The 14218-nt window shown below is 59.7% G+C and overlaps 2 protein-coding genes across 2 annotated transcripts; one reads left to right on the forward strand and one right to left on the reverse strand.

The window, feature by feature from the left end:
* Positions 1–538: 538 nt before the first annotated feature.
* On the forward strand, positions 539–9213 carry DENND1C (DENN domain containing 1C). Its single transcript, XM_061190640.1, has 20 exons — positions 539–580; positions 2268–2387; positions 2468–2537; positions 2724–2804; positions 2896–2961; positions 3050–3103; positions 3216–3326; positions 4075–4175; positions 4281–4326; positions 4451–4552; positions 4641–4766; positions 5651–5755; positions 6516–6606; positions 6700–6740; positions 6949–7020; positions 7639–7683; positions 7753–7860; positions 8039–8106; positions 8245–8452; positions 8552–9213. Exons 1-20 carry the CDS (start codon positions 564–566, stop codon positions 9164–9166), a joined length of 2247 nt encoding a protein of 748 aa, XP_061046623.1. The 5' UTR covers positions 539–563; the 3' UTR covers positions 9167–9213.
* Positions 7123–12268, reverse strand: CRB3 (crumbs cell polarity complex component 3). The gene is made up of 5 exons (XM_061190639.1): positions 12094–12268; positions 11682–11872; positions 10849–10922; positions 10078–10221; positions 7123–9731 (listed from the first exon to the last, which is right to left on the reverse strand). The coding sequence occupies exons 2-5, from the start codon at positions 11761–11763 to the stop codon at positions 9660–9662; spliced, it is 372 nt and encodes a 123-aa protein (XP_061046622.1). The 5' UTR covers positions 11764–11872; positions 12094–12268; the 3' UTR covers positions 7123–9659.
* Positions 12269–14218: the final 1950 nt, after the last annotated feature.

A 14218-nucleotide genomic window follows, 5' to 3' on the forward strand; every position in this document is an offset into this window, starting at 1 on the left:
CCGTGTCTGTCTGCTGTCTGTGACTGTTCTGGCCTGTTTGTGTTGGTCACTCCCTGGCCATATGTGTGCTGTCTGTTTGTCTGTGCCTGTGTTCTGTCTGCTGTCTGTCTACCTTCCTTGTACCTCCGTGTCCACTCTCCAGCCTGGCTCCCTCTGGTGGTCCTGCGGGGAATGGCCAGCGCAGAGGGATCAAAGGAAAAAAGAGTTGAGGGAAGAGGAAGCATTTTAGGCAAACTGTGAGTCCTTGGCTGCCACGGAGAAGGGAAGGCTTGGGTGTGATGGCAGAAACCAGATGCAACCCTCCTGGCAGGATGGGGCTGGGGGTCTGGCCTCTGAGCTTGCACACCTCTTGCCCACCCATCCTGTAGAAGTCTAGAAGGCAGGACGCCTGGGTCTCTCACAGTGGGTGGGGGCAGGGGCCTTCCTCTGGGGACGTCACCCGTTAAACTTCCTCTCTCAGCCACACAGGAAGCTCAGCCGGCTCAGGGCCCAGCCCTGAGAAAGCACAGGCCCCCCCAGCACCCCTGAGGAAAGGGCCCCGCCGGGCCAGCCCTGCAGGGACCATGGGATCCACAGCTGAGTAAGAGCTGCCCCCTCTCCCATCTTCTGGACCAAGATTCCCAGACCGGGCCTGGGCTGGGGCCAAGGAGAACGAGGCTGGGGCAGGCCCGGGAGGGACCGGGAGCCACAGGGGCAGGTGGCTGGAATTAGGGCAGGACACTCAGCTGGCCTACAGTATGGACTCCGCTCTCAGGCACACTCGGGCCACTCTGGGACCTTCCAATCTCTCTCTCTCTCTCTCTTTCTCTCTCTCTGTCTCCCCTGCTCTCCGCCGGCTCTGTATGACTAAGTTTGTAACTCTGAGCCTGTGCCTTTTGATGTATCTCAGTGATGGGGGCCTGGCTTCCGGGGTCAGCGGGGGGGAGGGGAGGGCTCTGTGTGTCCATGTGCAGGAGTGATTGATTGTGTGGGACTTGTGTCAGCGTGAGGATGAAGCTCAGTGTGAGGGGGGTCCCAATCTCAGGGACAATGTGTCTGCACTCACTCCCCGTTCTCTTCCTCTGTCTCTCTCCCTGAGCCCAAGTCCCGACATCCTCTGCAAGGTGGATAGAGGGTTGGGGGCCAGGGGAGGTAGGCAGAGATTGCAGGGTTCCCAGAAGGACCAGGGCACGCTGCCCTCTTTCCTCTGATAAAAAATCATGAAGCCCCAGGGCCCCATGAAGTCACGTACACAGAGACACTTGGGCAGAGCCTCACACATATACCCAGGGACCCTCAGGGCCACCCAAGAAAACGGGGATGTTATTCACCCTCACACTGGCTCAGCCACACATACGCACAGTCCTACCTGACACATGCCCTGGACAGTCTGATCCATTCAGGCAGACACAGAATAGAATTGCAGACACACACACACACATACACACACACACACACACACAATCACACACAGGTGCAGACACACACACACAGAAGCAAAGCCCTGGACACACTAAACCCTTTCCTGCCCTGCAGAAGGGGTCTCCCTGCCCTGTTTGATTGGTTCTTCGAAGCGGCCTACCCACCCTCCCTGCAAGAGGGTGAGTCAGGGGCATCATTGGGGATGGGGGTTGAGATGGAGGGTGGGCCCGGGACCCTGAACTTAGGAGCCTGCTCTCTGTGCAGATCCCCCCATCCTGCGGCAGTTCCCCCCAGACTTCAGGGACCAGGTATGCAGGCTGGCTCCTTGCTCCCCAGGGGCCAGGGCCTGTCCCCCTGGGGGAGGGGACCCTGTGTCTCAGACCACTGGGAGCTTAGGGGTGGGGCCCAACCTGAGTGGCCAAGCAGTGTGTGCTTCTCTCCACCCCCAGGAGGCCATGCAGATGGTGCCTAAATTCTGCTTCCCTTTTGATGTGGAAAGGTATGGAAGGAAGCAGACACCCAAGGACCCAGGGACCCAGACCTCTCATGGACCCCCAGGATTCAAACACCCAGAGACTCAGACAACAGAGACCATATACCCAGGGCCCCTGAGATTCAGAGACCCAGGGACTCAGAAACCCGGGGACCCAGACAAATAGTGACCTATACACAAAGGGACTCACTTACCCAGGGTCTCAGGGACCCAGGGCCTCAGAGAACCAGAGACGCTGACAACTAGGGACCTATACACCCAGGGCCCCAGACTGGTGGACGCAGTACTAGCAGCGTTGTCAGGGGTGTGTAGGGGAGGGGGGTTCACGGGGGTGGGATGCCCAGGTCTCTCTGAGAGCTTTTCCTGCCCCCAGGGAGTCCCCCAGCACCGCCGTACAGCATTTCACCTTTGCCCTCACGGACCTGACCGGGACCCGCAGATTTGGTTTCTGCCGCCTCCGGGCTGGTGCCCACAGCTGTCTCTGCATTCTCAGGTGTGGGATATGGGGGTCTGGGCGGGGGGAACGGCCTCTGCCTACAGGCACTGCATGAAAACTGTGTCCGCTCTCCGCAGCCACCTGCCTTGGTTTGAAGTGTTCTACAAACTGCTGAACACAGTGGGGGACCTCCTGGCACAGGATCAGGTGAGACCAGCTCTCCCTGCCATTCCTGCAGGAGTCCTAGTCCCACCCCCGCCAAGGCCCCAGCCTGGCTCTGAATTCCCAGGCCTGACCGGGCCCCTTTGGCTCCTCCCAGACCACCCAGCCTGAGTCAAGACCCTCAAGAGTCCCCAGCCCGCATTCTGGCTCAGGCATCCCACCCCTACCCAGGTCTCAGAGGTCGACGAACTTCTTCTACATCTGCTGCAGCAGCCCCTTCCCGGGACCCAGGACTCAGTGGGGCTGGAGCTGGTGAGTACCCCCTCCCCCCTGGGCGTCGGACCTCAGGTGGCTGGAGAGGCTGCACCCCGGCCCTGAGGACCACACACCACATCTCCCCCAGGGCAGCGGAGTGATGATCTCCAGTGCGCAAGGCATCCCGCCCCCTGGCCCCGGGAAGAGCATGCCGGTGAGCAGAGCTGGAGACCCTGGAAGGTTGGGCACCCACGTGAGGCTAACCCCTTGACTGATCAGTCCCCCTATTAATCCCCCGCCAGCTTTCCTGCTTCGTGGCCCCCGACTCCGGCCGCCTGCCATCCATTCCTGAGAACGTGAGTGGAGACCTGAGAGGGGACTCTGGGAGGTGGGAAGAGGTCCGGAAACCCGGAGAGGGCTCTCAGATCCTGTGGTCCCTCGCGTCCAGCGTTCCTCTCTGTTCTTCAGAGGAACCTAACGGAGCTGGTGGTGGCGGTGACCGACGACAACATCGTGGGGCTATTCGCTGCGCTCCTGGCAGAGCGAAGGGTCCTGCTCACCTCCAGAAAGCTGAGCACGGTGAGGCGGGACCGCCGGGCCGGGGAGGGGCCGAGGCCTGGCTTGGCCCCTGGGGGCGGGACAATCGGGGCGGATTCCTAGCTCTAATCCCACTGGGCGAGACTCGAGGGCAAAGTCCTGGCTCAGCCCCTTTGAAGGTCAGGGTTGAGTTGAATCCTGGCTCCACCTTTATGGGGGAAATCAGAGGGGGCTGCGCTGTAACCCCTCCCCCCGCTTCAGGAGCGCTGAGTCCAGGCTCCACCCACTATGGGCCAGAACAAGACTGGCTCCGCCCTTCTGGAGGGTGAGATCAGAGAGGGCTAAATTCTAGCTCCGCCCCTAGGGGGGAAGGACGGGGTAGGGGTGGAGCTAGCATTCAGCCTCTACCCCTAGGGGCGAGACTTGGCGGGGGGACTGAATTCTAGCTCCGCCTCTCTAGGGGCGGGGTCAGTGGGCTGAGTCGCTGTCCTACCCCTAAGGAGAGAGATTCCGGAGGGTTGAATATTAGCTTCAACCCCAGAGAGAGGGACTAGCACGTGCTGAGTCCTGGCGCCACCAGTTCCAAGCGCTGTAATTTGCGGAATTCTTGGCCTTCACAAGAAAGGGATTTGAGTTGTCACCTCTTACCCAGTAGCGGGTGGGGAAGGGAGTTGGAGGGAGACAGGAGACTGGGGACACGGGATATGAAGCCGGGAGAGCCACCGTCCAGAGAGGGTCCTTGAAGCTGGGGTCCAGGCCCTGACTCCACGGTCCCCCCACCCGTCCCCAGCTGACGTCGTGCGTCCACGCGTCCTGCGCTCTCCTGTACCCCATGCGCTGGGAGCACGTGCTGATTCCCACGCTGCCGCCGCATCTGCTGGACTACTGCTGGTGAGGGGCAGGGGCTGGAGAGGGGCAGGGCTTGGGGAAGAGGCCTAGGGTCCTGGGGACCCGGGGGGAGGCGCCTGCATGACCGGCCCCCTCGGCCTTCCGCAGCGCGCCCATGCCCTACCTCATCGGAGTGCACGCCAGTCTCGCCGAGGTAAGTGGGAACGGACCTGGATGGCAGGGGTGGGTGGAGTGCCCCCCTGCATCCCCAGGTATCCTCCCCTGTCGGGGATCCTCGGGCTCTGAGCGGCCATCGCCCCTACGACTCCCTAACGCAGAGAGTGCGGGAGAAATCCCTGGAGGACGTCGTGATGATGAACGTAGACTCCAATACCTTGGAGACGCCCTTCGACGACGTGCAGGCACTGCCCCCAGATGTGGTCAGTGACACCCCCTTCCACCCTCCTGCCGCATCCGGGAGACGAGGCTCCGCACCCGCCTGCTCAGCGCTGCCCCCTTGTCCTCCAGGTGTCTCTGCTGAGGCTGCGGCTAAGGAAGGTCGCGCTGGCCCCCGGGGAAGGGGTGTCCCGTCTCTTCCTCAAAGCCCAGGCCCTGCTCTTCGGGGGGTACCGCGATGCGCTAGTCTGCGGCCCGGTGAGCTTCGGGGACGCAGAGGGAGAGACCCCGTGGGTCCCTGAAGGATTCAGAATAATAGTACCTAGCGTTTATGGACTGCTTACTCTGTGCCTCCGTTTGCTCATCTGTAAAATGGGATCCCAACAGTACCCACCCAAAAGGATCGCGTGAGTCTGTGAATGGACATAAGCAAAATGCTCGGTTAGTGCCTGGCACATCGCAATGGATAAATGATAGGTTTTACTGCTGCGATTATTATTTCACTTAATGCTCACAACAGTATTATGAGACGGATACTCTTATGGTCCCATTCTACATATGAGGAAACCAAGGCTTGGAGAAGGCCCACAGCGGGTGAGTGTTGAAGCCAGGACTCTGATCTGCTGACTTTCAACCCTGACATCCCCTCCTCCCCAGTTTTTCACAACTATTCTATAAAAACGTGGTCAGGGAGTTCTATTATTTGAGAATCTGACGTTGCTTTCGACTCTGCCCTGAACACAGCCAGAAGCTGTCCATTTCTCCCCCTCCTCTGTCTCCACCCCGGCTTGGTCCCCATCGTTGTTTGCCTGGATCAGCGCGCTCACCCGTCACCATGAGTCCCCTCTCGCGGGCTCCCACCCTCCGCGCTCCGTAGTCTGACCTCCCTGCAGCCGCCAGAGGTCACCTGGGAGCATCTGAGTCAGGTCCCGTCCGCCTCTGCCCACCGCCTTCCCAGGGCTCCTACCTCCCTCGGGGTAAAAGCCCAAGTCCTCCCTGCAGCCCACGAAGCCCTGCACGACATCAGGCACACAGAGGCGCTCCATCAATGTTTGCTACACAGATGTAAGGTAGAATATGGGAAGCAGAATAAGGGATCCTGGAGAGCCACGGAGAGCTTAGAATCCGAGTCCTTCTTCCAGGGCCAGCCTGTAACCTTCAGTGAAGAAGCCTTCCTGGCCCAGAAACCCGGGGCGCCGCTGCAGGCCTTCCACCGGCGGGCTGTGCACCTGCAGCTGTTCAAACAGGTGCGCCAGAGTCCGGAGGGCGGGGCTGGGGCCGGAGGGGCGAGGCTAGGGGCGCAGAAGCCTGGATCCCGGAGGCCGAAGCCGGGGCTGGAGGGGCGGACGCCTGGGCCCAATGGGCGGGGCGAGAGTTGGCCCGGCCGGATCCCCCACTCCAGGGTCTCCGGGGTGGGAGAGACAGGACTGAACTCTTGGGTCCCTAAAAATGGGATCCCCTGACCTGAGTTCCCAGGGATAAGATCTACCTCTAGGTCCCTGAGGAGGTTGGGATGGAACGAAATTATTGAGTCCCTAAGGCGGGAACCTCCTGGGTCGAGGGTGGAGGGAGAGGAGGCTGGACTCTTGGATTCTAGGGACGTAGTGGGGGAGGTGGAACCGGACTCCTGGGTTCTTGGAAGAACGTGGGATGAACTTCAGGGTCCTTCAGTGCGGGCTGGCTTCCAGGGTCCCTGGAGGTGGGGTCGACCTCTTCCAAGGTCACTGAGAGGAGGGGGGCCTCTCTGGAGTGGCAGAGTCCTACTCTTCCAACCCTGTGAGGAGCGGGGTCTGGTCCCTGAAGACAGATCCTGACTTGGGGTGGGGACGGGCGGGGAGAGGGTGGACCTCTGGCTTCCTGAGGTGGGCTCCAGACTCCTGGGACCTAAGGTTGGGTTTCTGGAGGGGCCAGGGATGGCTTCTGCGTCTTGAGGGCGAGTGGATCCCCAGTCCTCGCATTCAGATGTTTGGGGCAGCCCGATTCTCTGACCCTTTGCCCCACCCCCAGTTCATCGAAGGCCGACTGGAGAAGCTGAACATGGGAGAAGGCTTCTCAGACCTCTTTGAGCAGGAGATCACCTGTAGCGGGGCCTCCTCGGGTGAGCTCTGCACCTGGCCCCGGAGCGCCCCCCCCCCCACCTGTGGCCCAGTCTGAGCCTACCCACCTTGGCAATGCTCTCTCCTCTCTCCAGGGACCCTTCGCTCCTACCAGCTCTGGGCAGACAACCTAAAGGTAGTAACACCGAACACTTTAGTGTTTATTGTGGGATTAAATCAAACCTACAACCGTCCCCACTATGCTCATTTATAGATAGAGGTGAAGAAATCAAGACTCAGAGAGGGAGAGGGGATTCTCCAGTAACACACAGCCCGGGTGGGCAGGTGGGGTCTGGGATAACCCCACGTGCCCAAGCCTCTCTCCCTTGGCTTTCTCTCCCCAGAAAGGTGGTGGTGCCCTCCTGCATTCCGTCAAGGCCAAGACCCAACCAGCCGTCAGAAACATGTACCGCTCGGTGAGGCTGGGCTGGACAGGCCACTTACCAGGGTGACAAAGGCAGAGGACAGTTTAACCCCACGTTTAGAGCGCAAACAATTTATCAGAACTAAACCAGCAGTTAAACCATTTACAATGTTTCCTACTTTTATTTTCCATTGACTGTGTTCATTCATTTTTGTCACATCAGGTCTTTCCTATTTAAAAATGACAACCAAGGTTCTTTGGCAAACATCTTTTGTCCTTCTGAGACACCACAATCCCAGCTTCTGCCCTTGTGGTTTGTTTTTCTCCCAAGCCCAAAATTTTCCTGGGACCAACTTCCACAGCTCGCAGTTGTCTGCTGGATTTTATTCTTTGCTCGGCTTTTGAACACTGACTCATTTTTACGATGTTCTAGTTTTGCCATTTCCTGTTTCATTTGGTGGTTATCTCCTCCAGTAATATTCCTTCTGTGTTAGTCAAAGGGGCAAGTTTGTATTGACTTCTTAGGTGGTACCGGGGGAACTTGAATATATTTTGAGACATACATGAGCAGATGGGAAGACAAAACTGTCCTCGGGGATGGAGGGCCGAGTTCTCAAATGTCCAGGGTCAAATCGCTCTGGATTCTCAGTCTCTTTTGGCTCCTCCGTAGGCGAAGAGTGGCTTGAAGGGTGTGCAGAGCCTTCTGATGTACAAGGTAAAGCCAGTAGCCAACGCCGTGGGGCAGCGGGGGGAGGGGCTCCTGGCTCACCCACCCTCTTCCTAGGATGGGGACTCTGGCCTGCAGAGGGGGGGCTCCCTGAGGGCCCCTTCCCTCACCAGCCGCTCAGATTGTCTGCAGCAGCGCTTGCCTATCACCCAACACTTTGGACAGGTAAGAGCCCTGCCCCCGCGCCAACGCACGTACCTGGAATTATCACCAAGTCCTTCTCCCATCCCGTCTCCAGCCAGACATCTCGACTACCCCAAAAATGGGGTGCCCACTCCCCCTTCACAGAACCCCCTGATTCTGTAGCTCCTGAGGCCCCAGCCCCCAAATCTGTCCTTTGCAGAACCGGCCCCTTCGCCCCAGCAGGAGACTCCGGCGGGAAGAGAGACCTTCTGAGTCCCTGGGGGAGGGGTAAGACTCCAAGGCAGAGGGAGGGAGCAATGTTGGAAGTGGGGGGCCGGGACTCATGGGGAAGTGGGCCCCAAAACTCCAGACCCTTCAGAGCAGCCGGTCTGGGGCAGATATCTGAGGCTGCCCATCCTCACCCAGGACACCCTCTCTGAGCCCTGAGGATGCCCAGGAACCGTTGGCAGAGGAAGCTCTGGATGGCAGCTTCCTTGGGTCCGGAGAAGAACTGGATTTGCTGAGCGAGATTCTGGATAGTCTGAGCATGAGAGCCATCCGGAACAGCAGCCTGCGGCCAAGCCAGAGTTTGGACTGCTGCCACAGAGGGGACCTGGACAGCTGCCTCAGCCTGGTGAGAGCCCCCCAGCCCTTCCCCATTTGCTCATCCAACCTGCCAGCCCCTCCTTCATTTAAAGGCCAGCAACGTGCCCATCTCCCCATCCCCACCCAGCCCGACATACCAGGAAGATCAAGATGGCAAGCAGATGACGAGAAACCACCAGGGCCCCAGCCCCTGTCCCTTTCTGTCGGCCTGCCGCCTCTGCACACCCCCCAGCCTTCAGATGCCACGAGCTCCTCGAAGCACCCCACTTCCCAGCTGCCCTCAGAGGCCAGCCCAGAAATCATTTCCCCGTCCCAGTCTTCGACAGCTTCTGCAGACCCAAGCAGCAAAGGGGACCCCAGCTCCTCTCTCACAGAGCCCCAGCCTCTATGCCTCTCCCCTCCCCACGAGGCAACCGAGGATCCCACAGCCCAGGAGAGCCCCTGCTCCCAGCTCTCCACAGCACCCAGCCCTCGAGAAAGCCGCCAACTTCTGACCCCCACAAAGCCCAACTCGGATATTACCTGGGCATCCCAAGTCCTTGATTCTTTCTCGGATCCCGGTTCCCCAGAGAGCCCCAGAGCCCAGCCTTTGGAGGTCCTGCTCCCAGAGCGAACGCACCTCCAGCCCCAGGAGGAGCCGGGAGCCCCCAGGCCCCCTGATCCTCCTGCTAGCAACTGGGAGGAGCTCCAGGCCAGGAGCCGGCCCAGGGTTGCTGAGCTTAAAAAGTGTTTTGAAGGTTAACAATCAGGGGTCTGGAGGAGACTCTGGCCCCTCAATAAAGCTGCAAGAGCCCAAAGCTTGTTTTTCCTGGTGGGTTTACCTGGGAGCCCTGTTTCTGCTCAGAAACCCACCCCACTCCCCACCTTCCCTCCCGAGGAAGCCTCCGGCTGGCTCTTAGGTGCAGCTAAAAGCCTTTCCCTTCCAGGAAGCCCTCCCAGCCCCTAGGACCCTCGAGACCTTACAATTCATCTCTCAACAGCCTATGTGTCTCCTCCATCTAGGCTACCTCCTGCCCCCACCAGCCCACAGAAAGGTTTTATTACATCACACTACCCATTGTATAGATATATATAAAGTAAGCAGCCTCAGTCTCCCTTGCCCTCAAGGGCAGAGTCTTTGAAGCACCTTCTTCCCTTCTATTCTTAAGCGCTGGGTGTGTTTGATTGCCCAGAGAGGGCTCTGCCTTCCCCCAAGGTCACACAGCCAGGAAGGGTGATGGGTAGAGGAAGGGGACCTAGATGGGCAGGCAGCCCCGCACCGTCTCCTTGGAGTCCTGGGGAGCCTGGGCCTCGGCTGCATGGGAGAACTGAAAGGAAAGGAGAGGGGGGGGAGTGTCGGGCCTGTGTGGCAGGCAGACAGATGGCTGATGGTGCAGCAAGCGGGGAGGCAGGTCCCCAGCCCCGGCACCCCAACCGCAGGCAGAGTCAAGCAGAGGCGGCATGCTTCGCAGAGCCCGCCCGGCAGGTGCCCCGTGGCCCCCCCAAGTCCTCCGGAGCCATCAGAGGCTGGTGTCTCGGTGGCAGCTGCTGTGTGCAACTGAGCGCCGGGCAGTCCTGGGCAGTGGAGGCAGCTGTGGCCAGCCCCAGCATTCAGATGAGCCGCTCCTCAGGCGGCAGCTTGAGGTTGGGAGGCGGTGGAGCTCGGGCACCCACCTGCTCCTCACTGCTGGGCCGGTAGGTGCCCTCCGTCTGCCGCTTCTCCCGAAGCTTCTGCACCAGAAGTACCAGGCCCACGGCCAGGAGCACGGCGGCCAGAAGGGAGAAGACCACGATGATGGCAATGGTGGCCTCCTGCGACTGTTGGTGGAGGGGACAGGTGTGACCCACCTGAACTTGGGCATCCCGTCCACCCCCTCCTGAGAATTATCTGGGGATGCTAATCCCCTCCCCCCCCCGCACCCGCCACTTTTGGTGACTGGCTTCCTCCACTCAGGGTTCCTGATCCCCATCATATCACATCTGGGGTTCCCAGGCTCCCCCACCTGCCATGTCTGGGGTCCTTCTCCCAAGCGCCTGCCGCATCTAGGCTCCTAGATCCCTCCTCCCCCTGCCTGAGAGGCATAGGGGGCTCCTGGACCCCCTACACTTGCCAAGCATGGTATTCTTTTTTTGTGTGTGTGTGTGTGTCTTAGTTCCCCAACCAGGGATCCAACCTGTGCCCCCTACATTGGAAGCGCGGAGTCTTAACCACTGGACCGCCAGGGAAGTCCCACCAGGCATGGTATTCTTGCCCATCCCCTTCCTGGGGTTCTCGGTCTCCCCATTTGCCATGTTGCTATTCTGGTCTCTCCCACTTAGGGTTCTCCAATGCCTCCCCCACTGTCCAGCCTGCTGCCTCTGGGAATCTAGGTCCTCCCACCTGCTACACGGGGGACTCCCGAATAAAATCCCTGCCGCTCTTCTCCCACATATACCCCAACTCACCAGGGCCCCATTGGAGCCAGGGCTGGGGCCAGAGGGTGTAATGGTGCTGTTCCCACTTACAGTGGGGTCCGGTGCTGCAGGGCAGTGGTAGAGAAGATAAATGAATCCCCATCTATTCCTTCCCATCTGGAAGCATCTGCATCTTCCTTGGTCATTTCCCCTCGTTAGAACTCTGCCCTTTTGAGTCTTTCATTCTGTGAGCGGCCTCCACACAGGCGCTGGCCCCACTGATTTTGCTCCACAGGGCACCCCTTACCCAGGGGAGCCCAGCGCTGAGTAATCAGCCAACAGTGGTCTGCAGTTGGCGCAGAGTTGGGGGCTATTATAATGCATGGTGTGGGGAAGCTCAACCCTCCCCCCCAACCCCAGCCTCACCTCTCCGGCCCTCCCTCTGCCCTTAAGGATCTGGGCGGATCCTGCATTTCCCCGGAGTGTCTGACTCACACCTCCCCCCAGGCTCCCGAAACTGGAATAGAGGGGCTGAAAGGCTGCATCCCCACCTACGGTCAGCCGGCTCCACCCGGGCTTGGAGCCCCAGGCAGGCCTCCTCCTGGCTTCCATTTCCCCCACACTGCTCAACCCTACTGAGACTCCGGCCCGCAGGCCTCTTCTCCCAGCAGCTCACAATTCCGCCCAACTCAGGAATTCTCCCAGACCGACTCCAACCGTCCAAGGAAGGACACAGGAATTCTACGCCCCCAGCCCTACCCCAGACTCTGTAGACTCCTGCTCCCAAGGCATCGCATGCCCGCTCCTGGGTTCTTGCCCTCTCAGCGTCCCAGGCACCCAGCGCTTCTAAGCCCGGACCCCCAGTGCCCCCGACCGGTACCTACTTTGCCCCCAGACCCGGCCCCAGCGGGTCAGCAGCAGCGGCAGGCCGAGCGCCAAGAGCAGCCCCAGGCCGGGGCTCGCCATGGGCCGGGTGACGGGCTGGTGGCACCGGGGACGGGGCTTGTCGCGCGCGCCGCTCCTACCGCATCTCGGGCGGGGTGGGGGGGGGTACCTTCGACCCCACACCTGGGGGCTGGAAAGGAGAAAGGCCGGAGCGTGGGGGAGGGGGCCGGACCCGAGCGCAGGCCCCTGGGAGGGGCGACCCGCGCCGGCCACCCAGGAGTCCCGCCCCGCCCCCCGCCGCCAGAGGTCAGAGATTAAAGATTAACTCGGGGCGGCGCGTTCCTGGGCTGGGGAAAGGGGAAGGGAAGGGGGGAGGGGTGACAGGCCCAGCCGCGCGACCTGCCTCCCTACCTGGCCCGGGCGTCTTCGACCGCCGCTCAGGGTCTCGATCCCGGTTCCTCGCTCGAACCCTCGATCCGTCGGTCAGTAGCTCGGTCGGACTCTTCCAGCTCCGCCGGCTCACGTGACCCGGAAAGTTTAGTCACTCACCTTGGAGGTGAGCGCACTTCCGGCTTGTGCACCTGAGCCTAGGTGAAAGGGCGGGGCCAAGCGGGGGCGGGTCCGCGCCGCGGACGCACCTGTAACGGGAACGCAATCCCATAATCGGGAGGAGTGAAAAGGAGCGGAAGCGCGCAGGTGTAAAAGGGGCCTCTCACCTGCACTGCAGGTACATCTGTAGAATCGTCCAGGTGTGGAGACACACGGGGCATAGAGTCACCGATGTGTGAGGCACTCCTGTCTGGGGCAGACCGGGATGGGGAGCCTCTAATGAAAAAACACTGGTGTGGGACACACCTGCATGGGAACAAACGTGTAAAGAAATCTGCACGGATGTGTAAGAACACCCATGGGAGACATCTGCTTTGAATCACATCTCTTTGGAGTATAGCTGAATGGAAGCCTACCTGTGTGGAAAACAGCTGTATAGAACACACCTGCATGGTTACAAACACCTGGCTGAGGCACTTTGGCGCGGGGTGCATCTGTTTGGGGAATGCATCTGCATGGCCCACCTATGAAATGAACAAAACTTGCAGAAGGAATTCCTGTGTGTAAAGGTATTGGAAACACCTGTACGAGACATACCTGCATTTAAGTACACCTGTAGGGGACCCAGTTATATGGAAAGAGCCCTGTATGGGTGAATGATTAAATGGAACACACGTATGGCGGGGGAGGCTCTATAACGCATTCCTGGGTGGAGGAACACCTGTTGAGAAACATACCTGTGCGGTGAAGGAAACAGCTGCATTGAATTGAGCTCACACGAGAGGAAGACCTGAGCACGGCTGCATGGGGGCACACTCACACTGAAGCACATCGGGGGGAGGGGCTCATGTGTATTGAGGTCCACCTGTCAAGGATGCATCTGTGAGAAAACATTTGTTTGGGGCATCTCCGTGGGAAAATATCTGTACGGCACCTGCAAGGGCGACCTGTGAATGAAAACGTCTGTGAGGGGACCCTCTACAAGAGGCTCGTTTGAGCACACCTGTCTGGGCAGAAGCTGAGTGGGAACCATGTGTGCCCTCACGATCGTCCTTTGGATAAAGGGTGATGATAATAAGACGACCCCCTCCTGGGGACTCTAGAGAGAAGAGTAATGGTTAAGGGAAAATTCATCCCTTCTAGGGCATAGAGCGATGTTGGGTAAGAATCCCAGGTCTAGTTAAATCTCTGCTTTGCCCCTTCCTGGGCATGTGGACTGGGGTGAGCGGCTTAACCTCCTGTTTCGTCATCTGTGAAGTGGGAAAGCCAGTCCCACTTACCTTATAGGGTTTTAGCGAGGACGACGCGAGGGGTGAGTAAAAGGCCAACCAAGGCTTGTGCAAAGCAATGAATCAACGTTAGCTGTTATGATTATTCGCTGTCAAAAGATCTGGGCGCCCCTCCCCCTAATGGCGAATCGAGAAACTGCGCCCGAAACTAGTGGGAGGGGCATTCGGCAGGTGCCGCGAGCGCGACAGGCTGGGGCCCCGCCTCCAGCTACGCGGTCCTTATCCCCAGCCGCGCCTGGGACTCTGAGATCCCCCCACTAGGCCGGTCCGGAGAAAGCAGTCTGCTCGGCGTCTGGATCCGGCAGAGGCCCCTTTAAGACTGCGAGGCGAGCCGGGGGCCGCGGGGCCCAAGGCAGCGTGAGGTCAGTGGGGAGGCCCCGCCTAGGTGGGTGAGCAAGGCGGGACCGCAGGGCACAGCTCCTGCGGCTCTGACCAATAGGAAACCGACTATGCAGCCGCGCCGCGCGTTGATCTTCTGTTTCCCAGTCTGAGTGGGACCGAGAAAGGAGGCGCGCGGGCGGGAAGAAAACACGGAGGGAGAGCAAGGCGACTTGATTTTCTGCTTCTGTGGCCGCTTAGGCAATGTGAAATGAGCGGGCGGGCTGTTACAGGGCTGGATGGCACAGAGTTGGTTCTGAGTACGTCTAGGGAAACCGAGAACTTCAGTTTCTGAGGAGGATTAGTAGAGGAGGGAGGTC

This window comes from Eubalaena glacialis, chromosome 4 (assembly GCF_028564815.1).
Source record: "Eubalaena glacialis isolate mEubGla1 chromosome 4, mEubGla1.1.hap2.+ XY, whole genome shotgun sequence".
Lineage (NCBI taxonomy): Eukaryota > Metazoa > Chordata > Mammalia > Artiodactyla > Balaenidae > Eubalaena > Eubalaena glacialis.

Excerpts from the sequence above, each read along its gene's own strand:
- DENND1C (XM_061190640.1), top strand. Across the intron at positions 6,741-6,948 it reads TCTGGGCAGACAACCTAAAG|AAAGGTGGTGGTGCCCTCCT; the intron begins GTAGTAACACCG and ends TTCTCTCCCCAG. Across the intron at positions 8,453-8,551 it reads TGGACAGCTGCCTCAGCCTG|CCCGACATACCAGGAAGATC; the intron begins GTGAGAGCCCCC and ends ATCCCCACCCAG.
- CRB3 (XM_061190639.1), bottom strand. The coding sequence starts at position 11,763 with ATGGCGAGCCCCGGCCTGGGGCTGCTCTTGGCGCTCGGCCTGCCGCTG. Across the intron at positions 10,923-11,681 it reads GGGCCGGGTCTGGGGGCAAA|CACCGGACCCCACTGTAAGT; the intron begins GTAGGTACCGGT and ends ACTGCCCTGCAG. Across the intron at positions 10,222-10,848 it reads CTGGCTCCAATGGGGCCCTG|TCGCAGGAGGCCACCATTGC; the intron begins GTGAGTTGGGGT and ends CTCCACCAACAG.